The sequence below is a fragment of the Mya arenaria genome, chromosome 1, assembly GCF_026914265.1.
Source record: "Mya arenaria isolate MELC-2E11 chromosome 1, ASM2691426v1".
Classification (NCBI taxonomy): domain Eukaryota; kingdom Metazoa; phylum Mollusca; class Bivalvia; order Myida; family Myidae; genus Mya; species Mya arenaria.
The window spans coordinates 60,797,795-60,824,495 of record NC_069122.1 but is presented as its reverse complement, the minus strand read 5'-3'; the positions used below and the strand labels follow the sequence as shown (position 1 = coordinate 60,824,495).

At 37.8% G+C, this 26,701-nt stretch overlaps 1 protein-coding gene across 5 annotated transcripts in view; it reads left to right on the top strand.

Moving 5' to 3' along the window:
• The first annotated feature begins 316 nt into the window (after window positions 1-316).
• The window catches only part of LOC128230186 (coiled-coil domain-containing protein CG32809-like), a 136,128-nt gene continuing 109,743 nt past the window's right edge, over window positions 317-26,701 (top strand). For 3 of the 5 annotated variants that reach the window (XM_052942281.1, XM_052942263.1, XM_052942247.1), the window contains exon 1: window positions 319-1,262. In XM_052942281.1, coding sequence (XP_052798241.1) covers window positions 542-1,262 — 721 coding nt within the window. In that variant the 5' untranslated portion in view covers window positions 319-541. Of the gene's footprint in view, window positions 1,263-26,701 lie in introns of all 5 variants that reach the window. The other 2 variants (XM_052942256.1, XM_052942271.1) reach the window with 2 other exon arrangements.

The window sequence follows — 26,701 nt, the reverse complement described above, 5'->3', positions numbered from 1 at the left end:
TTGTAGGATTGTTAAACCATGTCAGGTATTGAATATTTTACAAATCAGCAAACCGAGAAATGGTTCATTTGTGTTGTTTTTATGGTGGAAAATACTGATACCAGCGTGATCAGCTGTAATTATAGAGTGTTATAGATGTTAGCTTTATTTTCATGGATCAAACTCTCAACATCTCCTAAGGCGAAAAATGTAAAGTGAGTGACCATGCATGTAAAACATATAATGGATGTAATAAATTGAAAAACATAAAAATAAGTACAAAAATAAAAGATTAAACAAAATTGCAAAATGATAAAGCAATCAAGTGAGTCTATATTTGGATTATGAGCTTTCAACGTCTAAGGAAATGCTTGTCTCAGCGGAACGTCATATACTGCATGAGTTTAATGATTACAAGGCTTTGTATTTGTCATCATACATGTTAACGACAGTGAATTACAGCATAATGCACTGTAAGGTCCTGGTGTAAAAATTGAACAGTGATAAATACGTGTGATAATCAAACAGAGTGAGTCACAACTTTATCAAACATACGAAAAGCATGAAGAAGTTAGGTAAAACAATTGGATTTATTAGGGAGGGCTCCTTAAAAAGGAAGAATAAGGAAAAAGGGAAAGAGGATGGCAAGGAAGTGGAGAGTATTAATGGAGCTGTTGTTGGAGAAACTCAAACTGACAGAACTGATGACGCTAAAGTCAACCAGAATCATTATGAAACTCTTCCGGACAAGAAAGATGAATTTGAACGAAAAGCGTCAAGTGATGATACAGGTGGATTTGGGGCTGTATCAGGGACCGCAAATAGGGAGTTGCCCAAGCTTACTGTGAAAGGTTATAGAGATATTTATGACATAAGTAGTTATCAAGTTTCCTCGTTAGAAAGAGGTCGAAGGTCGAGGCCGCCAGCCTATGATAGAAAGATGTCGGTGGGAAGTGTTGGAACTGACAGTTCAGGGATTTCATCCTGTTTGGAGCAAAGGAAAGATAGTCGGGCACTGACACCAGATGTTGGAAGAATGCGCCACAAACTGTCATTGCAAGGAAAAGACATGGATATTGCCAGTTATGACAATGATGAACACACAGGTTTTAAACAATTTATTGCTAAAGATATGATACTCCGGGACAGTTCAAGGCAGGGTTTGGAAGGTGCGGGGGATTTAAGTCTGGAGCGAGTGCTAAAGAGCAAACTGAGGACTGGGAATTATGGGAGTGGTTCTGAACTGGGCTCATCAGCTGAGGAGCTCATACGTGCAAATATGGGTAATTATTGATTTATATATATTGAATGCTGTCGTTAAAAAGATGAATATATGGTCCAGAGGAGTTATATGTCCTTATAAGGTCTTGGTTACTTCCAGACTCCAAATAATTAGGTTGTATATTTGATGTTGTCATTTTTCCAGTTTCCCGATCTACACTTCTGTTTTGCACTGTCTGTATTTTTTTCAGTGCTAGCAGACAGGTTTTTTTCTGACTGTTATCGTTGTCTCCTTTTGGGAAAGAGAGAGAGGCCTTATTTAATACTCTAGTGAACATAATGATTCAGACCAAATTTTAGTGTGACAGTTGTATTTATATAAAAAGAATAAAATTAAATCTGACAATTTTATTTTTGAGGTCGTAACAGTTGTCAGTCCTTAAAAGGGTTTTGATGATTGTTATGTTGGTTAACCATTAGAAAACAAAATGAATATATACATATCATGACCATCTTCATACAATAATTAATTGCCTTGTTTTTTTTAACAGAGCACCATAATGCTGTAAGAATGATGGAAGATTTTCCAAGCTCTTAAACACATTCCACAATGCTTATAATATAGATTTCATTAATTCGGTATCATCTTAATATGACCATATCAATCATGGACTTCATCGCTCTCTCTGGATGGACTTGCACAACCAGTTTTGTGGGGAATAATGAATAATTGTTACAGCTGTCAGCTTGAGTTACAGCTCATATTTATAATGCAGTATTATTTTCTATCCTTAAAGTGGCAACATGTTGTCAGAAGATAATGATATTGTTACTTGGATTGCTAAAAAGAGCACTTAATCATCACTGAGTATTTTTGGGGGCAGTGCAAGGGTTTAATGTAAGAGGGAGCTGCAACTTCAGTCTGCAACTAAGGGCCCACCCCCACCCCTCCTTCAGGAACCAAAAGTATTAGGCTAAAAATGTAGCTTGGGGTTTTTGGCAGGGTTTTTGGCTTATTTTAGTCTATTATGGTGCATTTGGGTGTAACCTATGCATATTTTTCGTACCATATTAAAATGAAAAGTTGAACAATTTTAGGGAAGAGGTGGCCCCGCTCGGTGTGTCATCTCTCTAGATCTGCTAGTGGTATTGTTTGTACATTTTTACCTTGTCTGCTGATGTTGTTTGTATAAGAAGATAGAAATGGAGGTAGAGTGTTGGTGTTGATGTTTGTGGTTTAAACATGTCATGCAAAACATGAATGTAAAGGCCATCTATCATAAAGAAATGTTAATAGATATTCACATAAAAATTTGTATTCATATTTATTAATGCAATAAGTAGGCATATGACTCACAACAGAGAATCGAGCGGTTATTATTGTGCAGATGTGTTTATATTTGAAAAAAAAAATGTGTATTTTAAAAGATATCCTTTTATTATCTTAACAAATATGCTGTGCAAGTAATGCATATTATTAACCTTTTTTGTTGCTTTGAACTGTGTCTTTGGTCCTGACTGTTTATTGACTGTCGTTTCGTCAATTTTACTCCTGTAATTTGTCAATTTCGTGACACCATTGTTTGTCTTTCAGGATCTAACGACACCATTCTCAGCAAAAAAATGATACATTTAAAATCCTTAAAATTGGGTGTACCTGTTCCATTATATAAGTGACTTTTCTCCATTTTGTGAAAAGCAAGTCACATAACTATGGCTAAAATAATTCCTTATGGCGAAGAAGTATTTGCATGAAGATTTAAGGTTTGAAGATTTTGTTTCCCTGGTAACTGCTATATTCGAAAGAGTTATATCTTGATTATTTTGAGGATATTGATTTAATTCTGTGCAAAAAAAACTTTCCGTACATTTTCTCCCTGAAACATCAAGCAATATATTTCCAGGATGCAGGAAACAGTTCTTGGAAATTATTCCTTTGAGAATAAAGAAAACTGAAATTAACAGTATTAATACTGACTTTGCACTGATTTTTATTGTTGTTTATTGGGTAACTATCAGGGGCATACCTGAAGCATTTTAAGTGTACGCGCAGTATACATCAGCGAGGTGTCAATATGACCATACTTGAGCGAGGTGTCAATATGACCATACTTGAGCGAGGTGTCAATATGACCATACTCGAGCGAGGTGTCAATATGACCATAGGTGTACCTGAAGCATTTTGAACTGTACGCCCAGTTTATTTGAGCGAGGTGTCAATGTGACATGATAGGTGTACCTGAAGCATTTTGAACTGTATGCCCAGTTTACTTGAGCGAGGTGTCAATATGACCATAGGTGTACCTGAAGCATTTTGAACTGTACGCCCAGTTTACTTGAGCGAGGTGTCAATATGACCATAGGTGTACCTGAAGCATTTTGAGCTGTACGCCCAGTTTACTTGAGCGAGGTGTCAATATGACCAAAGGTGTACCTGAAGCATTTTGAACTGTACGCCCAGTATACTTGAGCGAGGTGTCAATATGACCAGGGGCGTATCTCAAGCAATTTGAACTGTACACCCAGTATACCTGAGTGAGGAGTCAGTATGACCAGGGGCGTATCTGAAGCAAATTGAACTATACACCCAGTATACCTGAGTGAGGAGTCAATATGACCAGGGGCGTATCTGAAGCAAATTGAACTGTAGGCCCCAAGCTAGTATACTTGAATGAGGTGTCAAGACCTGTACATGTTTATACTTAAGTGAGGTGTAACATGGGAAGGTCTTTCAATGGTTTAGTCTCAATATGTAAAATGGGGGCCGAAAGCATTCTTATGACACTCCGTGAAAAGATGGGAATACATTAGTCCCCTAGCTTATCATACACCCGCTTAGACTTGGAATTGTATTCCTGATTTCGAGATTTAAGGACATGCAAATGCTGGCTATACTGGAGTATGCCTAGGTATGCCCCTGGCTATTCTCACAATTTGAATTGGAGATGGTGTACATTTTGCAGGAATATTTAAAAGTCTTGAGTTTTGTCCTAATTTGGAAACTCTAAAAAGAAATAGTCTCATTGATGTTGATTTGGTTTGAAGTTAGGCAGACAAAATTCTTTGGAAATAAATCTGACCTAGTATATAAAATACAGAATGCTGACATATAACAAGAAGTCAATGATATTCTTAATATTCAAGATGTTACTGTTTTCTTCCTGACCCTGGTTATTTTGCAGTTTTCTACTGATGAATAGTGATGATTATTGTGGCAGTGTGTGTTTCTATAAGGCTTTCAAGAGTGAATCACCATGAGGCCCTGGTCAATACCAGCTGACCCCAGCGACCCCTGGACAATAGGGACACCACCCATCCAATCAGCAGTATTGATTGATGCTAGGTTGAAATAGACTGGCCTATGATTGTTAGGGTCTGTGTGTGGAATGTGAGTTGGTATGATCATAATGGTTTCTGCCTCTGACTGAGAAGTCATGAGTTTCATACCAACCAGGGTAAAAAGTGGGCCTCTAACAATGGATGTCATACTGGTTTCTATCCAGGAAACAGACTCAAATGTAATTGTGAAAGCTATCAGCTTTGAATGTCACAGTCAGGCTCAGGAAAAAAGTATACATTAAGAGATGAACCAGGCTGTGGTATTAAAAGCACTGGCCAAGTGGATTTTCCCAAGGTACTCCTGTCCTTGTTGCCCCCCCCCCCCCCCCCACACACACACACACACACTCCCCAGGTACTCCGGTCCTTTGTTTCTAACCTCACACTACTGTATTACACTGTTTGATGACTAGCACATTTAGCATAATGTAATAACTTATTTCACAATCATTGTAAAGGTGATAGATAAGCTGGTCCATACTTCCATGATGCACTGCATGACAAACCAACAACAGCCTTGCAGCCATGCTATAGGATATTGCCCACCACAGTTGACCATGTAAGGTTTTACTGAGATGACCTGCCTGTAATGGATTCTCCAGCTGTCAGTCTGATGTTTCATTTGTCCCTGGTGATGCTCTGACACAGATTGACAAATTAATGCCACTCATGTTAGGGATAGCTGTATTTTTATTTGGCTTCACACCTCAGCATCTTCTGTTGTGAATTAGATTGTTGAAGATTAGATTGCCACATAACTATGTTCAATAAATCCAGGTACGTTTTGTTCTGGATAAAATAAGAATCATTCCTCAAGTATAAAGGATTATCATAAATACTGAAATAAAATGCAAAAGAACAACATAAGCATGTAGGTCTACCTGGTACAAATGCATGACCTTTTGAAATACAGGACTACCTGGTACAAATGCATGACCTTTTGAAATACAGGACTACCTGGTACAAATGCATGACCTTTTGAAATACACTGGTACAAATGCATGACCTTTTGAAATACAGGACTACCTGGTACAAATGTATGACCTTTTGAAATACAGGACTACCTGGTACAAATGCATGACCTTTTGAAATACAGGACTGCCTGGTACAAATGAATGACCTTTTAAAGGTCAGGATTGCCCCGTACAAATGCATGACCATCTGAAGGTCAGGATTGCCCCGTACAAATGCATGACCATCTGAGGGTCAGGATTGCCCCGTACAAATGCATGACTATCTGAAGGTTAGGATCGACCAGTACAATCGCATGACCATCTGAAGGTCAGGACTGTCTAGTATAAATGCATGACCTTCTGAAGTTCAGGACTGCCCAGTACAAATGAATGACCTTCTGAAGTTCAGGATTGCCCAGTACAAGTGCATGCCTTCTGAAGTTCAGGATTGCCCAGTCTATATGCATGGCCTTCTGAAGTTCAGGATTGCCCAGTACAAATGCATTACCTTCTGAAGTTCAGGATTGCCCAATACAAATGCAGGACCTTCTGAAGTTCAGGATTGCCTAGTACAAATGCATGACCTTCTGAAATTCAGGATTGCCCAGTACAAATGGGTGACCTTCTGAAGTTCAGGATTGCCCAGTACAAATGGGTGACTTTGTGAAGTTCAGGATTGCCCAGAACAAATGCAAGACCTTCTGAAGTTCAGGATTGCCCAGTACAAATGCATGACCTTCTGAAGTTCAGGATTGCCCAGTACAAATGCATGACCTTCTGAAGTTCAGGATTGCCCAGTACAAATGCATGACCTTCTGAAGTTCAGGATTGCCCTGTACAAATGCATGACCTTCTGAAGTTCAGGATTGCCCAGTACAAATGCATGACCTTCTGAAGGTCAGGATTGCCCCCAATACAAATGAATGACTTTCTGAAGTTCAGAATTGCCCCCAATACAAATGAATGACCTTCTGAAGTTCAGAATTGCCCCCAATACAAATAAATGACCTTCTGAAGTTCAGAATTGCCCCAAACACAAATGAATGACCTTCTGAAGTTCAGGATTGCCCCCAATACAAATGCATGCCCATCTGTAGTTCAGGATTGCCCAATACAAATGCATGGCCTTCTGAAGTTCAGGATTGCCCAATACAAATGCATGACCATCTGAAGTTCAGCATTGCCCAATACAAATGAATGATCATTTAAAGTTCAGGATTGCCCAGTACAAATGCATGACCTTCTGAAGTTCAGGATTGCCCAGTACAAATGCATGACCTTCTGAAGTTCAGGATTGCCAAGTACAAATGCATGACCATCTGAAGTTCAGGATTGCCCAGTACAAATGCATGACCTTCTGAAGTTCAGGATTGCCCAGTACAAATGCATGACCATCTGTAGTTCAGGATTGCCCAGTACAAATGCATGACCTTCTGAAGTTCAGGATTGCCCAGTACAAATGCATGACCTTCTGAAGTTTAGGATTGCCCCCAATACAAATGAATGACTTTCTGAAGTTCAGAATTGCCCCCAATACAAATGAATGACCTTCTGAAGTTCAGAATTGCCCTAAATACAAATGAATGACCTTCTGAAGTTCAGGATTGCCCCCAATACAAATGAATGACTTTCTGAAGTTCAGAATTGCCCCCAATACAAATGAATGACCTTCTGAAGTTCAGTATTGCCCCCAATACAAATGAATGACCTTCTGAAGTTCAGAACTGCCCAATACAAAAAAATCCATGATCTTATTTACTATTCGACAGAAATGACCTTCTTGACAAAAAGACATTGTAACATGCATGTCGCTTTAGAATACAGGATGCATGACCTTCTTAAAAACATTATTAAAAAATGGGGGGTCTAGAATAACAGACAAATGTGTGAACTCTGTCTAGTTCAAATCTGTTTCTGAAATACATAACCAATAATATGGAAAAATAGATGAGTTATTGTTTATTTGGAGGTCCTTATTACTAAACATTCAAACATTCAAAGAAACATTCAAAGCCAGTTGCAGCTAGGGAAACATTTAATTTTCAATATAATGCCCAGGTAATGATAATCTTCACAATGGATGAAATCATCTTTGTTTACTTACAAAGCGTGCCCTTTAAAATGAGCATGATTTCACCACAACTGTTGAAATATGTATGCATAACTGAAGCAGTGTGACTGACTACATGTGTTGACAAAATTGTTTTTTGTTGTGTTTATTTGGCTTATAAATAGCCATTAAAATTAGTTGGAATTAAAGTTCACCTTACTACATTTGAGATTATGATGTTGTTTGTTTTTAGCTCGACTGTTTGAAAAATGAGGAGGACTATACTACTTGCCCCTTTGTCAGCGTTGACTGCGTCGATGTCAAGCAAGTTGGCATTTTCACTTATAACTCCAATACTGTTAATTCAATTCACTTCATACTTCACACAGTTGTTCAAGACTATCACACAATTAGGTCACATAACTCCATATTATCTTATATACAACTTATGGCCCCTGATAGACTTGGGAGCTCTAAGAGTTGAAGTTTTAAGGCACATTGTGTCTGGTAAAAGTTTTAGGGTAAGTTGGGATTTTAACTAATAACTCCTATATCCTTCTTTCAATTCACAGCATACTTGACACAATTGTTGAAGGCTATAATACAATTAGGTTGCATACTTCCATGATATCCTAAATACAAATTTTGCAATGCCCTTGATCAACTTAGAAAGTTTGGTTAAAGTTTAAGGGTAACTTGGCATTTTCTCTTACATGTATAACTCCCAATACCATCATTCAATGGAACTCCTACTTTACACAGTTGTCCAAGGCCATCACACAATTAAGTTACATAACTCCGTATTATTCTAAATACCAATTATGGCCCTTGATCGACTAAGAAAGTTTTATTATAGTTTTAGGGTAAGTTAGGATTTTCACTAATAACTCCAATACCCTCCTCAATGGAACTCATACTTTACACAATTGTTGACAGCCATAATGAAATAGGTTAGATAACTCCATGTTATCCAAAATACAAATTATGGCTCTTGATCAATTTACAAAGTTGTGTTTTATGGCAAACTGGGATTTTATTTCAGATTTTGAATAAGATTCTTTCAATGGACTTCATACTTCACACAGTAGCTGTAGTTGAAGGGTATCACACAAATAGGTTATGTTACTCCGTATTAACCTAACAAATTATGGCCCTTGATTGACTGTTTTTTTCTTGATTGATTTTGACAGGCACATATAACATTATTTCTAAAAAAAGATTGTGTTTAGTCGAGCATTCTAAAAAAAGATTGTGTTTAGTCGAGCATGCTGTTCCACGACAGCTCTTGTTTTATTTTTGATGTTTTTTATTCTTTAAGAAAGTTGCACAAGGGCATGCCTTTCATCCCTGACAGCCATTAAATGACCATCCCACTGGTACAAAAATGAACTAAATGAACAATTATGTTTAAAGTCTGGTAAATGCAGGCTGTTTTTTGTGATGTCAAATGCTGGAATACTTAATTAAGATAATGGTTCAAATTAAATTGGGATCCAACTTGATGAGTTTTTGTGCACTTTTTGTTGGGAATGCTTTTCAAATCACAGCCAGATTAATTTTCTCTTGAAATGTCATTTCCTTTAAATGAAAAATTCTCTTGTCTTTCTTATATAATAATACCACCAGGTACAATTTGTAGTAATCAATTCTAAAGGATTTCAAATCAGAGGATTTCAATTTGAATGAGTATAATATATGGATATTACTGGATATTTATTTGAGATAATGGTAAATTAAATTCATTTGTGAAAATAAAATTGCAGTAAACTTAACATGACTCACATTTTACAATGTAAATTTGACTTTAAACAAACATCTTCATTATGAACTGTGATTGCTTCTTTATCTGGTTTATCAATTGCTGTGCTTTCTCTCCTTTGTGAAAAAAATACAAAATGACAAGCATTGATGGGCAAAATTTTAATTATGTGTTCAATTAAGTTTCCCTTTGAAAGTTAGGTGTACAAAAATTAGATAAGTTTGTTCTCACTTACCTAACTAACCATATATTTTCCTCCTGACAGTAGATTTTCTTTTGCAGGATTGTGTTTTTTTCCCTTAAAGATGTGCATTTTTGGGGTGAACATGTTAAAACCTTACCATTTTATATTTAAAATTTTCTACAATAGTGAAATACCCTGAGTCTGAGACTGAGTCTGAGTTTATAAAAAATGTACGTTAATACAGCCGCAGATATAGGTCGGTTTGATACAGAATCCTGGTTCTCAGAGAAAGAAAAAGAAGCTATGCCTACCTACCAACTCTATTACTTTTTGGGTTGAAGCCTTATACAAATGAACGTCCATACAAGCATATAAATGTGATGGAACTTTTTATAAGAATTCTTAATATCTAACGGCATTTTTTATATTTACATGTTTGAAAGTCATTGTTTAAATGCATATACTTATGCATTATAAAGATGAAACTGGCTTATTTGCTAACAATTTCATATTTATTTTATTTTATCATTCACATGCATTCAACTTGTATTTTCCAACAAAAAAAGGTAATTAACTGTGAAGGATTTTATCTTTTAATTTACAGTATTATCTCCCTTGGCTTATTTAAAAATTTGGCTGTAGAACACAAAATGTTGTTGTTTGACAGGCTGTTTCTTAGAAATTTTGCAGCTTTTGATAGTCTTCCAAAACATAAATTCTCTAATTTTACTGCTTGGCATTATCTAGTGTGGTGAAAATGATCTTAAATCATCCAATAATTAAATGGGATTCTTATCTCGCCATGCTCCTCAGTCTGCTTCCAGATTTTCATGATATTTTGTTTGAATAATGTTTGAATGTTGAATGGATTTCTGTTGCCGGTTTGGAGTATATATCTTGCAAGGTATTTGTGTTTTTATAGCAATATTTAATGCGTTTGTAGTATGTTTTATACTGACATTTGAACTCTAGCGACGAACTCTACCGGCAGTATGTAAAATATACAGCTTTTGTAGCCCCTCTGCCTTACGCTTTATATGTCTCCCTGAGTAAGGTTAGAAACACTTCTCAATTCAGGCATAATTTTCCTTAAATTATCTAAGAGAACAAAGTTAACGTTTCATGTCAAGAACTGTATGCTTAAATAAAAACAATGGTCTAAAATAAGCCACTTAATGGGGATCCTGAATACCACTGATGTTCACAGTCTCATGTTATGTTTCCTGGGGGAAAGGATGCCCCTTCCAAATCTGTCCACTTTTATGTCAAATCCTAGAATTGCCCCTCGTGTATTCAAAAAAAGGATAGGAGCTACAGGGGCTACAGTTTGTTAATGCTTCAAAGCTTGGATACATTATCCTCAATTAAATTAAGATTTATTTTTTTAGGCAACAAATTTGTCCCAAATACTTGTCATTAGTAGTGGAATGAATGCCGGATGGTAGTGAAACCATGGTAATGAAGTCTAGTTGCTTGGTACTTTGACCATTAACCCAATGAGTTCAATAAAAAAAATTATACTTGTATCCAAATTAAAAGAATATAAAAGAATAAATGAGCGCAAAAAACACCCACTAAAACTGTGACTATATGGTGTAGATTTTTGAAGAAATGCGTGCACAAAACACCCACTAAAACTGACTATATGGCACAGACTTTTGTAGAAATGTACCCAGACAATTACATCCAAAGGTTTTGTTTCAGCTCTTGAAGGATTGCAAATAGCACTTGCCTATTGACAAATGTGTTAAAAAGTTGCCCTGGCACTATCTTTTCCCTGTAGAATTGTCTCATTCTTAAAGGATACAGATATATCAAACTGGGAAATGTTTGCGATGCTGGTTCAATAGCAAAGCCAAGAAATGTTGCAGAAATTTCAGGAAGAAACTGTTTGTATAAGAAAAAAACATGGTTGTAGAAGATGGTAACATGGTTGTAGAAGATGGTAACATGGTTGTAGAAGATGGTAACATGTGGTAACATGGTTGTAGAAGATGGTAACATGGTTGTAGAAGATGGTAACATGGTTGTAGAAGATGGTAACATGTGGTAACATGGTTGTAGAAGATGGTAACATGGTTGTAGAAGATGGTAACATGGTTGTAGAAGATGGTAACATGGTTGTAGAAGATGGTAACATGGTTGTAGAAGATGGTAACATGTGGTAACATGGTTGTAGAAGATGGTAACATGGTTGTAGAAGATGGTAACATGGTTGTAGAAGATGGTAAAATGGTTGTTATTAGGCTCCAGACAAAATGAAAAGATGCAGTGCATTAATGTCTTAGTATCATCTTAGATCTTATACTTCTCCTAAACACAGAGATTTCCATTTCCATAGTTTAAGAGACTAATATCATGTGACTTGCAAATTTCTCCATTGGTTTAATAATAATGACTATATATAACCTGGTGGTTTGGCGTCTTGTCAATATTATATGCACTTCCATAACATCCTATGATACCTTTCCCTGAATATTATATTGTTATAAACTAGGGATGGCAACGAGTAGTAGAATTGGTACTCGAGTACTCAGACAATCTTCCGATCGAGTACTCGGTTACTCGATTAATCAGATAACTTTAATTTGGTTTTCGGGAAAGACAAGTTCGTGTATACATGTATCATTAATGTATATTGTGCGTTGGTCGTAATATTGGCCATTTTCATCTATAAATAAGAATATCATTATGTACCTAAACAGAAAAATAAATAAAAAGAAAACAAATGTTGTTTCATGCTTTAAATTTTTCCCTTTTCTTTCATTTTATACATACACATGTACTTCAATATAAATGGAAAGTAAAACTCAAATCATATTAAAGCGTCTAAATGATCTGAAATAACTCCATAATGAACAACATTCAGAATTACAATAAACAAAAATTATTTATAAATTCATTTAGTTGTTTATTCTACGAAATAATATTTAAACTGACAGTTTTTCATATTGAAATATTGTTGTTTACCTCATTAATATGCATAATTCCTGAATTAAGTTATTCACCAATCAATTGTTTTAAGCATTGCAAAAATACGCCTATTCAGGAATCATTGCTCATAACGGTCGTTACTAATTTGCTCGTCAACGTCCATCAGTTGGTAAAAACTCTCTAATAGTTTAACAATACAATTATATGTAGGAGATGTACCGCTATCAAAACTTCGCTAATTGACACTAGTGCTATTTGCCAATTAGGGCCCTTTGTTGACAGTTTGCAACTCTCTCAACAACTGTCAATGAATTTATAAGGGTCAATTGTGTACACAGTGGGGATTAGAGGGACCGTAAATTGTCGTCTTGGAAATGCGCCAGATCAGATACTTTCGTCTGTAAATCATGTATTTGGTGAATTTTATATAAAAAAAATTTTTTTTAAATTTGAGTACTCGAGTAGTGATTTGGTACTCGGATACTCGGTTGATTGATCGAGTACTAGAGTACTCGGGTACTTGTTGCCATCCTTATTATAAACTATTGCACACCATTCTAACAAATTTTATATTATTAAGATCTTAGGAAAAGGAAGTCAATCATTCCTTGTAAAGTTTGCTTCTCTGAGCAATTTCTACTCTATTTATATGACCAACAATTGCCCCTTGCCAATGATGGCAAATATATCAATGAGTCGCCCCTTGCCAATGGTGGTAAACATATCCATGAGTCGCCCCTTGCCAATGGTGGCAAATATATCTATGAGTCACCCCTTGCCAATGATGGCAAATATATCAATGAGTCGCCCCTTGCCAATGGTGGTAAATATATCCATGAGTCGCCCCTTGCCAATGATGGCAAATATATCAATGAGTCGCCCCTTGCCAATGGTGGTAAACATATCCATGAGTCGCCCCTTGCCAATGGTGGCAAATATATCCATGAGTCGCCCCTTGCCAATGGTGGTAAACATATCCATGAGTCGCCCCTTGCCAATGGTGGCAAATATATCCATGAGTCGCCCCTTGCCAATGGTGGCAAACATATCCATGAGTCGCCCCTTGCCAATGGTGGCAAATATATCCATGAGTTGCCCCTTGCCAATGGTGGCAAATATATCCATGAGTTGCCCCTTGCCAATGGTGGCAAATATATCCATGAGTTGCCCCTTGCCAATGGTGGCAAATATATCCATGAGTTGCCCCTTGCCAATGGTGGCAAATATATCCATGAGTTGCCCCTTGCCAATGGTGGCAAACATATCCATGAGTCTCCCCTTGCCAATGGTGGTAAACATATCCATGAGTTGCCCCTTGCCAATGGTGGCAAACATATCCATGAGTCTCCCCTTGCCAATGGTGGTAAACATATCCATGAGTTGCCCCTTGCCAATGGTGGCAAACGTATCCATGAGTTGCCCCTTGCCAAAGGTGGCAAATATATCCATGAGTTGCCCCTTGCCAATGGGGGCTAATATATCCATGATTTGCCCTTTGCCAATGGGGGCAATCTTATATATCCATGAGTTGCCCCTTGCCAAAGGTGGCAAATATATCCATGAGTTGCCCCTTGCCAATGGTGGAAAATTTATCCATGAGTTGCCCTTTGCCAAAGGGGGCTAATTTATCCATGAGTTGCCCCTTGCCAATGGTGGTAAACATATCCATGAGTTGCCCCTTGCCAATGGGGGCAAATATATCCATGAGTTGCCCTTTGCCAATGGGGGCAATCTTATATATCCATGAGTTGCCCCTTGCCAATGGGGGCAAATATATCCATGAGTTGCCCCTTGCCAATGGTGGAAAATTTATCCATGAGTTTCCCTTTGCCAAAGGGGGCTAATTTATCCATGAGTTGCCCCTTGCCAATGGTGGTAAACATATCCATGAGTTGTCCCTTGCCAATGGTGGCAATTATATCCATGTGTCACCTCTTGCCAATAGTGGCAAACATATCCATGAGTCGCCCCTTGCCAATGATTGCAAATATAACCATGAGTCGCACCTTGCCAATGGTGGTAAACATATCCATGAGTCGCCCCTTGCCAATGATTGCAAATATAACCATGAGTCGCACCTTGCCAATGGTGGTAAACATATCCATGAGTTGCCCCTTGCCAATGGTGGCAAACATATCCATGAGTCACCCCTTGTCAATGATTGCAAATATATCCATGGGTCGCCCCTTGCCAATGTTGATAAACATATCCATGAGTCACCCCTTGCCAATAGGGACAAATATATCCATCAGTCGCCCCTTGCCAATGGTGGCAAACATATCCATGAGTCGCCCCTTGCCAATAGGGACATATATATCCATGAGTCGCCCCTTGCCAATAGGGACATATATATCCATGAGTCGCCCCTTGCCAATGGTGGTAAACATATCCATGAGTCGCCCCTTGCCAATGTTGCAAATATATCCATGAGTCGCCCCTTGCCAATGGTGGTAAACATATCCATGAGTCGCCCCTTGCCAATGATGGTAAACATATCCATGAGTCGCCCCTTGCCAATGGTGGTAAACATATCCATGAGTCGCCCCTTGCCAATGATGGCAAATATATCCATGAGTTGCCCCTTGTCAATGGTGGCAAACATATCCATGAGTTGCCCCTTGCCAATGGTGGCAAATATATCCATGAGTTGCCCCTTGCCAATGGGGGCTAATATATCCATTATTTGCCTTTTGCCAATGGGGCAATCTTATATAACCATGAGTTACCCCTTGCCAATGGTTGAAAATTTATCCATGAGCTGCCCTTTGCCAAAGTGGGCTAATATATCCATGAATTGCCCCTTGCCAATGGTGGCAAACATATCCGTGTGTTGCCCCTTGCGAATGGTGGTAAACATATCCATGAGTTGCCCCTTGCAAATGGTGGAAAATATATCCATGAGATGCCCCTTGCCAATGGTGGTAAACCTATCCATGAGTAGCCCCATGCCAATAGGGACAAATATATCCATGAGTTGCCCCTTGCCAATGGTGGCAAACATAACCATGAGTCGCCCCTTGCCAATGGTGGCAAATATATCCATGAGTCACCCCTTGCCAATGGTTGAAAATTTATCCATGAGTTGCCCTTTGCCAAAGTGGGCTAATATATCCATGAATTGCCCCTTGCCAATGGTGGCAAACATATCCGTGTGTTGCCCCTTGCGAATGGTGGTAAACATATCCATTAGTTGCCCCTTGCAAATGGTGGAAAATTTATCCATGAATTGCCCCTTGCCAATGGTGGTAAACATATCCATGAGTCGCCCCATGCCAATAGGGACAAATATATCCGTGAGTTGCCCCTTGCCAATGGTGGCAAACATACCCATGAGTCGCCCCTTGCCAATGGTGGCAAATATATCCATGAGTCACCCCTTGCCAATGGTTGAAAATTTATCCATGAGTTGCCCTTTGCCAAAAAGGGCTAATATATCCATGAATTGCCCCTTGCCAATGGTGGCAAACATATCCGTGTGTTGCCCCATGCGAATGGTGGTAAACATATCCATGAGTTGCCCCTTGCCAATGGTGGTAAACATATCCATGAGTTGCCCCATGCCAATAGGGACAAATATATCCATGAGTTGCCCCTTGCCAATGGTGGCAAACATACCCATGAGTCGCCCCTTGCCAATGGTGGCAAATATATACATGAGTCACCCCTTACCAATGGTGGCAAACATACCCATGAGTCGCCCCTTGCCAATGGTGGTAAACATATCCATGAGTCGCCCCATGCCAATAGGGACAAATATATCCATGAGTTGCCCCTTGCCAAAGGTGGCAAACATACCCATGAGTCGCCCCTTGCCAATGGTGGCAAACATACCCATGAGTCGCCCCTTGCCAATGGTGGCAAATATATCTATGAGTCACCCCATGCCAATAGGGACAAATATATCCATGAGTCGCCCCTTGCCAAAGGTGGCAAACATACCCATGAGTCGCCCCTTGCCAATGGTGGCAAACATACCCATGCGTCACCCCTTGCCAATGGTGGCAAATAGATCTATGAGTCACCCCTTGCCAATGGTGGTAAACATATCCATGAGTCGCCCCATGCCAATAGGGACAAACATATCCATGAGTTGCCCCTTGCCAATGGTGGCAAACATATCCATGAGTCGCCCCTTGCCAATGGTGGCAAATATATCCATGAGTTCCCCTTGCCAATGGTGGTAAACATATCCATGAGTCGCCCCTTGCCAATGGTGGTAAACATATCCATGAGTCGCCCCTTGCCAATGGTGGCAAACGTATCCATGAGTTGCCCCTTGCCAAAGGTGGCAAATATATCCATGATTTCCCCTTGCCAATGGGGCAATGTTATATTACCATGAGTTACCCCTTGCCAATGGTTGAAAATTTATCCATGAGTTGCCCTTTGCCAAAGTGGGCTAATATATCCATGAATTGCCCCTTGCCAATGGTGGTAAACATATCCATGAGTTGCCCCTTGCAAATGGTGGTAAATATATCCATGAGTTGCCCCTTGCGAATGGTGGTAAACATATCCATGAGACGCCCCATGCCAATAGGGACAAATATATCCATGAGTTGTCCCTTGCCAATGGTGGCAAACATACCCATGAGTCACCCCTTGCCAATGGTGGCAAATATATCCATGAGTCACCCCTTGCCAATGGTGGTAAACATATCCATGAGTCGCCCCATGCCAATAGGGACAAATATATCCATGAGTTGCCCCTTGCCAAAGGTGGCAAACATACCCATGAGTCGCCCCTTGCCAATGGTGGTAAAAAAATCCATGAGTTGCCCCTTGCAAATGGTGGAAAATATATCCATGAGTTGCCCCTTGCCAATGGTGGTAAACATATCCATGAGTCGCCCCATGCCAATAGGGACAAATATATCCATGAGTTGCCCCCTTGCCAATGGTGGCAAACATACCCATGAGTCGCCCCTTGCCAATGGTTGCAAACATATCCATGAGTCGCCTCTTGCCAATGGTGGCAAACATACCCATGAGTCGCCCCTTGCCAATGGTTGCAAACATATCCATGAGTCGCCTCTTGCCAATGGTTGCAAACATATCCATGAGTTGCCCCTTGCCAATGGTGGAAAATATATCCATGAGTCGCCCCTTGCCAATGGTGGTAAACATATCCATGAGTCGCCCCTTGCCAATGGTTGCAAACATATCCATGAGTTGCCCCTTGCCAATGGTGGTAAACATATCCATGAGTCGCCCCTTGCCAATGGTGGTAAACATATCCATGAGGTGCCCCTTGCCAACGGTTACAAATATATCCATGAGTCGCCCCTTGCCAATGGTGGTAAACATATCCATGAGTCGCCCCTTTCCAATGGTGGTAAACATATCCATGAGTCGCCCCTTGCCAATGGTGGTAAACATATCTATGAGTCGCCCCTTGCCAATGGTTGCAAACATATCCATGAGTCGCCTCTTGCCAATGGTGGTAAACATATCTATGAGTCGCCCCTTGCCAATGGTTGCAAACATATCCATGAGTTGCTCCTTGCCAATGGTGGTAAACATATCATTGAGTCGCCCCTTGCCAATGGTTGCAAATATATCCATGAGTTGCTCCTTGCCAATGGTGGTAAACATATTGAGTCGCCCCTTGCCAATGGTTACAAATATATCCATGAGTCACCCCTTGCCAATGGTTGCAAACATATCCATGAGTCGCCTCTTGTCAATGGTGGTAAACATATCTATGAGTCGCCCCTTGCCAATGGTTGCAAACATATCCATGAGTTGCTCCTTGCCAATGGTGGTAAACATATCATTGAGTCGCCCCTTGCCAATGGTTGCAAATATATCCATGAGTTGCCCCTTGCCAATGGTGGTAAACATATCCATGAGTCGCCCCTTTCCAATGGTCGTAAACATATCCATGAGTCGCCCCTTGCCAATGGTTGCAAACATATCCATGAGTCACCCCTTGCCAATGGTTGCAAATATATTCATGAGTTGCCCCTTGCCAATGGTGGTAAACATATCCATGAGTCGCCCCTTGACAATGGTGGTAAACATATCCATGAATTGCCCCTTGCCAATGGTTGCAAATATATCCATGAGTTGCCCCTTGCCAATGGTGGTAAACATATCCATGAGTCGCCCCTTGCCAATGGTTGCAAACATATCCATGAGTCGCCCCTTGCCAATGGTTGCAAATATATTCATGAGTTGCCCCTTGCCAATGGTGGTAAACATATCCATGAGTCGCCCCTTTCCAATGGTGTTAAACATATCCATGAGTTGCCCCTTTCCAATGGTTGCAAATATATCCATGAGTTGCCCCTTGCCAATGGTGGTAAATATATCCATGAGTTGCCCCTTGCCAATGGTGCTAAACATATCCATGAGTCACCCCTGGCCAATGGTTGCAAATGTATCCATGAGTTGCCCCTTGCCAATGGTGGCAAATATATTCATGAGTTGCCCCTTGCCAATGGTGGCAAATATATCCATGAGTCGCCCCTTGCCAATGGTGGTAAACAGATGCATGAGTCGCCCCTTGCCAATGGTGGCAAATATATCCATGAGTTACCCTTTGCCAATAGGGACAAATATATCCATGTGTTGCCCCTTGCCAATGGTGGCAAATATATCCATGAGTCGCCCCTTGCCAATGGTGGTAAACATATGCATGAGTCGCCCCTTGCCAATGGTGGCAAATATATCCATGAGTTGCCCTTTGCCAATAGGGACAAATATATCCATGTGTTGCCCCTTGCCAATGGTGGCAAACATATCCATGAGTCGCCTCTTGCCAATAGGGACAAATATATCTATGAGTCACCCCTTGCCAATAGTGGTAAACAAATCCATGAGTTGCCCCTTGCCAATGGTGGTAAACATATCCATGAGTCGCCCCTTGCCAATGGTGGCAAATATATCCATGAGTCGCCTCTTGCCAATGGTGGTAAACATATCCATGAGTTGCCCCTTGCCAATGGTGGCAAATATATCCATGAGTTGCCCCTTGCCAATGGGGGCAAATATATCCATGAGTTGCCCCTTGCCAATGGTGGCAAATATATCCATGAGTTGCCCCTTGCCAATGGGGGCAAATATATCCATGAGTTGCCCCTTGCCAATGGTGGCAAATATATCCATGAGGGGAAATTTGCCCCTGAGGTTTTGTTTGGACACATTTATATGGCAACAATATTTGTGATAAAAAAAACAATAGTTTGAGTTGGAAAAATGCACAAAATATCAATGTCCTGTGGTAAAAAACATGAAAATTGGCTGTTCATGCTTGTTTAACTATTTAAAAAAATCTTAATAAAAAAATCCTTGTATGTTCTTAAATAGAGTATGGTAGCTTTTATAACCTCAAAGGAGACCAAATTGCTGGACGTTAAAATGAAACAGTTAAATCAAGCTTGAAAATAGTACTAAAACAAATCGGTAACTTTTAAGCCAGATTTATCGATGAAAAATTACAGCTTATAGGAAAAAAAGGCAGAACAGCTTAATTATGTTACACTTATTAAGTTTTTAAATTCAAATCTTGTTTTTTATGAATCAACTTCATGAACCTTTTTTGCACGATAAAAGAGAATAAGGCGGCATGTTCTTATTGCAAGTGTTGCTTCATAATTGAATTGTGCCACCTGCATCCAATAATAATAATCATAAATTTCAAAAAGCAATTATGTTTCAACAATATTAATTCTATAGATAATGATTTATTTGTAGTTTAATAAAGAATCAATGATTTGACTGCTTGGAAGGCATAGGAAATATTCATTACCTGATGCACATCTTCAAATGAACATTTTTTGTCCAGGCTTTTTTACTTAACATGTGTGGGATGATATATTTTGGCAATAGATCAATTGATTGGTATAAAGTATTAAGAATCGTTTTCCCAGCAGACAATGGGCCTCTGGAGATAGACACCCAGATTGAATGCCTAGAAATGAAATGCCTTATTTAGAGGCAGCTTAAAGCAAAAGCAATAATTATGCAAGCATAAATTCCAGCATGCAAATGCTGGAATTTGCTCTGCTCTATAGTTCAGTTCCATTCAGAAATCAAGGGAGATCAATTTGGGTCTTGACTATTCTTAGTATCCAGGGGCAGGACCCATATTTAACATTAACGGGGGAGCAAGCTTGGGCATACTTTTGGACATGAAACCCCTCCCAAACAACCAACACTTGAAATCTCTAAACAAAATAATTATGGGTTTGTTATTTTAAATGTGAGCTTAGTTAAGTATAAGAGGGTGCATTCGGGTGTATTTTTAAGCGTATTTCTTGTACTATATGGACATAAAACAGACTGTAAAAGGTTCACTTATCACCATTGAACTGGTCATGAATGGCCCTGTATTTTACAGTTTGAGTACTAGGTCAAATCTTAGAGATGTTTTATTTACACTTTTATCATACATATTTAGTAAATAGTTGAAATAAATAAGGTGGAATATGGGTAATCTAGGCTCAAATAAGGTCACTATGTATAAGGCCACAACAAATTAATCATTTGTTGGTCGGATTTGCCGCACCTAAAATTCGGAAAACGAAAAAAAAAAACTTTTTTTTTTGCGCCCGCACATACCTTTTGGCCGCGCATATTATTTTTGTTTTGTTTACTGCTGAATTTCCTCTATTTTCTAAACTTCTTTTACATAGAATTTAAACCTGCAACGTCGACTTCGCCTTTTTGAAGGTATTTCCAAGCTTTACATTCTACGCGAGCAAAATTTCCTCATGTCAGGACAAAATCAAGTCCGGGTAACCGCAAAACAGCCTATTTGTTGACAGTCTTTTTTGTCAGGAATATTTTGCAGGACGCACCGTTGTTATTTATTTCCGGTATTAATTTTCAGGTTACTGTCACTTTTAAAATACACGTTTAAATGAAAATCAGTGTCATAGTCAATGGATTATAGTCTTCAGCAAACAACAACATTTTCACGGTGTCGAAGGCAAGAATTATTTATGTGTGTTTTAAGTAATTCATTGTTTTGTACTCAAAATTTAGTGTTAAATAATAACTAAATTAGATTTTGAGGGCAAAGCTTATATTAAAATACACGGACACACGACTGACAACAATTGAACATAAATTCGTGAGTTATTTTTTTAATTCTAAAATGCATTTCTCAGTTTTCATATACTCATAATTGTTATAAACTGACAAAAATAGTAGGACTTGTAAATGTTTTAGAAATATTCCCCCCTCTCCCCCGCCACCCCCCACCCAGGGATAGCCGGGGAATTGGCCGTGTTTTTACCTTCCAGGTGGCCCCCCGCAGTGCCAGATGAATGAAGTGGATTTACCATGTGCTTCAAGTCGTTCAAATTTAGACCTGACCCAATATTTGGAAATGCTCAAATGATGAATTACTCTTACTAGTCTAAAATGTTTTTTGTGATAGTAAGTTACGGAATCAATACAATAGTTTTCTTTTTGGTCTTCATATAATTGCACGTTACTATGAGAACTGTTGTCTTTACAATATATCCACGTTTAAATTGAAGTTAATAGTAAAGCACTGGATTTTATTGCCATTTGTTAAATATTGAGACAGATTTTCATGTGTTATCATCAAAACCTTATCATTTATAACTGAGAACCTATGTTTGCAATTAAAAAGCATTTCTTGACATAATTCATGATAGTTGTATGATAAATTTGGTAAGATATAAACTGTTTAATTTTTTTTTTAATTTTTTTTCGCTTTGCGCTCGCCTCTGAATTGCCTTAACCCTTTACTTCATGTAAACCTAAGCCATTTCAGGCTGCCAGTTCATGGCTTATCAGTTCATATCAGTACCCCTACTTCATAGGAGATTATTGATATTATTGGAATTTTAACCCTCATGTATTACAAACCTATTTTCTTAGTATTTCTTTTGGTTTAATCAATAAGTCATCAATGTAAAGTTTATAGAGAATTAAATTTCCAATCCAGTCATATAAATTTTATTTTGTTATCTAAATTATTACCATATGATATTCATAAATAAACAGAAAAATATGTCAAATTTGATGAAAATGAATTTTTATTACACTTTTATTTATCAAACATAACACAAAATATTATATAAACAACATATTTTTATAATTCATTTAATGCAACCTGAATTGAAACAAAGATGGACAGAATTAAAAAATAATTCACAACAAAGAAGCACGGTATATTTATATATATGAAACAGAAGAAAAAAAAAGTTGATCAACAGTCACAGTACGTTTAACTTTCGGTTATTAAACACTACAATGAACAAATAAAGTTATTATTCAACTACTAAATGAGGCCTGCATGTTATTGTTTACTAAATTTATATCGTTTATTGCATGTCCAGGTATTGTCATAATTGGGTTTGATTTTAAAAATCCTCATTTCTCGTATCCTTGTGTGAGTGACGCCGAGCTCCGAATTCGCCATCTCGACGTCGTACTCAAACTCATTTTAATCGAAGCCAGAATGTTCCGATTCGTCAGACAAACACTGAAATATAAATGACATTATTCAGGAATGTTGTTTTAAAATGAAGTTAACAAGGGCAGAAATTAGCTCTACATTGCATTCTTGTGTATTCGAAAACACGTGTTTCAACAGCTGATCGATGCTAAATTGGGTCATGTCAAAGTTTAACAATAGGGATAGTCATTATTTTATAACACATTTGTACTTACTTTCAATTTGTAGAAGCAGATGCGCATTTTTATGACCGGATTAGCGAAACAGAAGTGACACATATGTCCCATATAATGATTTATGGCCTTTGTTTATACAAGCCAGATGATTTTTTGTTAATCCAACATGGCCGACATTTTGACACGTTTTCGAACCATGACCTGTGACGTCAGGCGCGTGATCAATAAAATATAGTTGTATTATTGGTAGTTAATTATAACTTGCAGTATGTGTAAATTTCCACGAGGAAAACGAGACAGGAATGCCCACAAACCTGCGCAGTCAACGTTTTACGCATCTTTGATACCAGTGACCTTATTTCCCGATTTTCCGAAATTATTTAAATAGTAACATAGTGGTTTTTTTAGTGCATTGTATTAATCGATGTTTATACTTCATGAATATGAATTTATAGCGCATAAACAAGCATCAGGTATGAAAATAAATGCCCCTACATTACGAATACGTAGGATTACGTATCTATGAAGCTATGGATAAAACGTTAAGATCCGTATCTATGAAGCTATGGATAGATAAGTAAAATTGCGTATCTATGAAGTAAAGGGTTAAATATAAAAAAACAGTTTTTTTGTTTTTTTTCGCTCGCTCGCTCCTACTTTTTTTGGGCAAAATCCATAGAGCATATGATCAATTTGTTGTGGCCTAAGTAAAATCTTAGAAAACCTTTGTTTGTACATAAGATCTCTTAAAAAAAATGTGAAAATATATCAAAATCATCAATAAGATCAACTCATAGAAGAATCTTATAAATTGAGTTGTGTGGGATGAGACTAGGGCATAAGCTTAATTGATAGAAATATCTATTGAACAAAATGAGAATGCCATCGTCAGAGTTCCATGTATCAGATGAGCAAACCTTGGCCATTTGTTGCACTTCCAAAGTGCGCCCCCTCTAACTTGAAATCCTGAATCCACCCTGATAGTCATAAATTATGCAACTCCTTTTAAATTGCTCAGATATCTGTATGGTATTATGCAAGACATTGATTTTATTGCCTGACAAGATTATTTCAGATATTTACTGAAAATGCGTTTTCGTTAGGCATTTCCTAAAATAATATTTCTTTCCATTATGTCAGGTTTTGTGATGTTACCGTAGAAACTGTCATGCAAACGCGTCATTACAATAGAAATGTCATGTTTTACGCTCAGACAAAAGAGGGAATTGCATATTGCGTGATCTTTTCTATTGAATATGAAAAGATGTCTGCCGATTTCCTGCCAAAATGTGTTGCTTTCCAAAGTAATAAATTTGTCCCTAAAATTTCATTTTAATATACAAGAGCCATCAACTTGTCAATATGTGACTGCAGTCCTCCCACCTGTGGGGTAGTTTTTACCAGGTAAAACTGTCGCACAGTGATCATACATGTAGTTTGAATCTTGTTTATTACGGGCCACTAATTATGATGGTATCACATGATGAACTTCAATGACAAAAAGCATAACACCTAAAAAATCAGTCATCTAATCAAATTGCATCAGTCGCTAATGCTAGCATATGGGCACTGTTCTTCCAAATGTGGGACAGAACATGCACTCTGTTTAAAAAAGAAACTGGTAATTCAGTTTAATGGAAATTGAACTAAAGAAAATGATACTACATGTGACACGGGCTGTAGAGACTGGATGGACTTGTAGTATTGAAAAAAAGAGAACTTAGTATAAATGATTAAACCAATTTTAACCAATAATGAGTTATTCCAACTTCAAAAAAATGGGAATTAACAGACAAGCCTCCAGGAGTCCCTGTATGGTGCTCTTGCTTTCACACCAAATTAATTCCTTTACCTCTGGGAAAAAAGCAATATTGAATATTGGTTTATACTTGAAACATTTCAATAGATCTTCATAAACTTCATATCATTGGTATTAATCATAACATGCAAAACACGGGCATTCCAATACATTCATTGCCGATTGTGTCCCCAATTGACACCGGGGCTATCAATCATGTGATATCAGACAGATGGTGACCCGAAATTCCCTAAAAAGGGCATTCATCTCAGAAATAAGGGAATTCATCTCAAGTTTTATACGCATGATCTAATTTAAATCCCTGTGAGTCACACTCATGTTTGGATAATCAAAATGTATCGGAAATGAAATGAGTGCATTCAAAGTTTCTTTTTCCACAGAAATTCTCCTCTTATCATGTGTTTTGATTCATAAAAGTGTGTTTTTGACTGACAGTTTAACGTTTTTCAATTCCAGATAATAACTCTGATTAAATTTTATGTTCGTCAGGTTATTCAAAAAAAAATTGTCTTGTTGGAAGATCTAGTGAAATGTTCAGTTTCAATACATATGGAATATATATATTTAATTAATGTTCTAACTGTGTAGATTTTTCATTCTCCTGGGAAGGAGGAGAGAAGGGAGACTAAATTAAACAGCTGAATTAAAAACAGACAAGGGAAAATTTTACAGACACAGACCAGTGGCCAGAAATTAGACTTGGCCCCAGTTTTCCATCCCTAGAATTTTATGCCCAGGTAACTCGGAGGGTGTACCCCCCCCCCCCCCCCCCCTTCCCCCTTGCATACCAAATTCTTGTTCAATTGTAACCAATCCTGCGTAACAAATTGTGTTAAACAAATGTGAGATTTTGCAGACCAAAAAATGACAGGTGTTGAGTTTCTGTATATGTGGATGGGAATGGGAATATGATCATTCTGGCCCAAAAATGACATTTTGAGATATTGTAACCTCTATGATGCCAAGTATTTCAAGAACAAAAATCCAAAGTTTCAAGTCAAAATTCACAAAAACTAAAAAAATATAGTACTTTTCGTAACACGGGTGTAGAAATCGAAATGAACAAAATGTATGGTCTAATGTGTTTATTTAGAATGAAATATCCATGTCAGATAAGTATCATGTCAAGGACTATTTACATGTAACATATAAGTTTTAGCATAGAAACAATAAGCACTCATAGTTTGATTACAAAAGTTAACGAAAAGTTCATAAGTGCATTTGGTTGCTATGATAACTATTGATAATGCCATTTTCACTCATTTTCTAAATGTTTCTCAAAAAATAATGTTTTTCATAAAGTTGTGTTTTAAGTTATTGACATTTTTATGATACCAAGCAATTGCAGAAATAAAATCTGAACTAGTCAGTCAAATATTAAAAAAACAACAATGGATGTGGAACATTTCGTAACAGAGAGCTTTAACACAATTTGAACGAAATGTTCGCTAAATCTGTTCTTATTTTGAATGAAGTACACAAGTCAAAATATTAAAATATAAAACTATCTTTACTAGTATCACATTCACTACAAAAGGAAAATAACAAGTGTACATTGCTAATGTCCATAATGATAAAGAAACTTACAACAAAGGTCAAAGCAAAATTCAGTTGCTATGGTTACTTATGAAAATGCTATTACCAATCATTTTTGAAAGTCCGCATAATTTTTTTTTATTTATAAGTTATTGACATCTTTATGATACTAAGTATTTACAGAAATTAACTCTAAAGTTTCACGTTAAATTTCACAAAAGTTATAAAACATATGAAACATTATGAAACACAGGGATAAAAAACAATGTGAACAAAACTGTTCTAATTTTAAATATTATATATATGTCAAGAT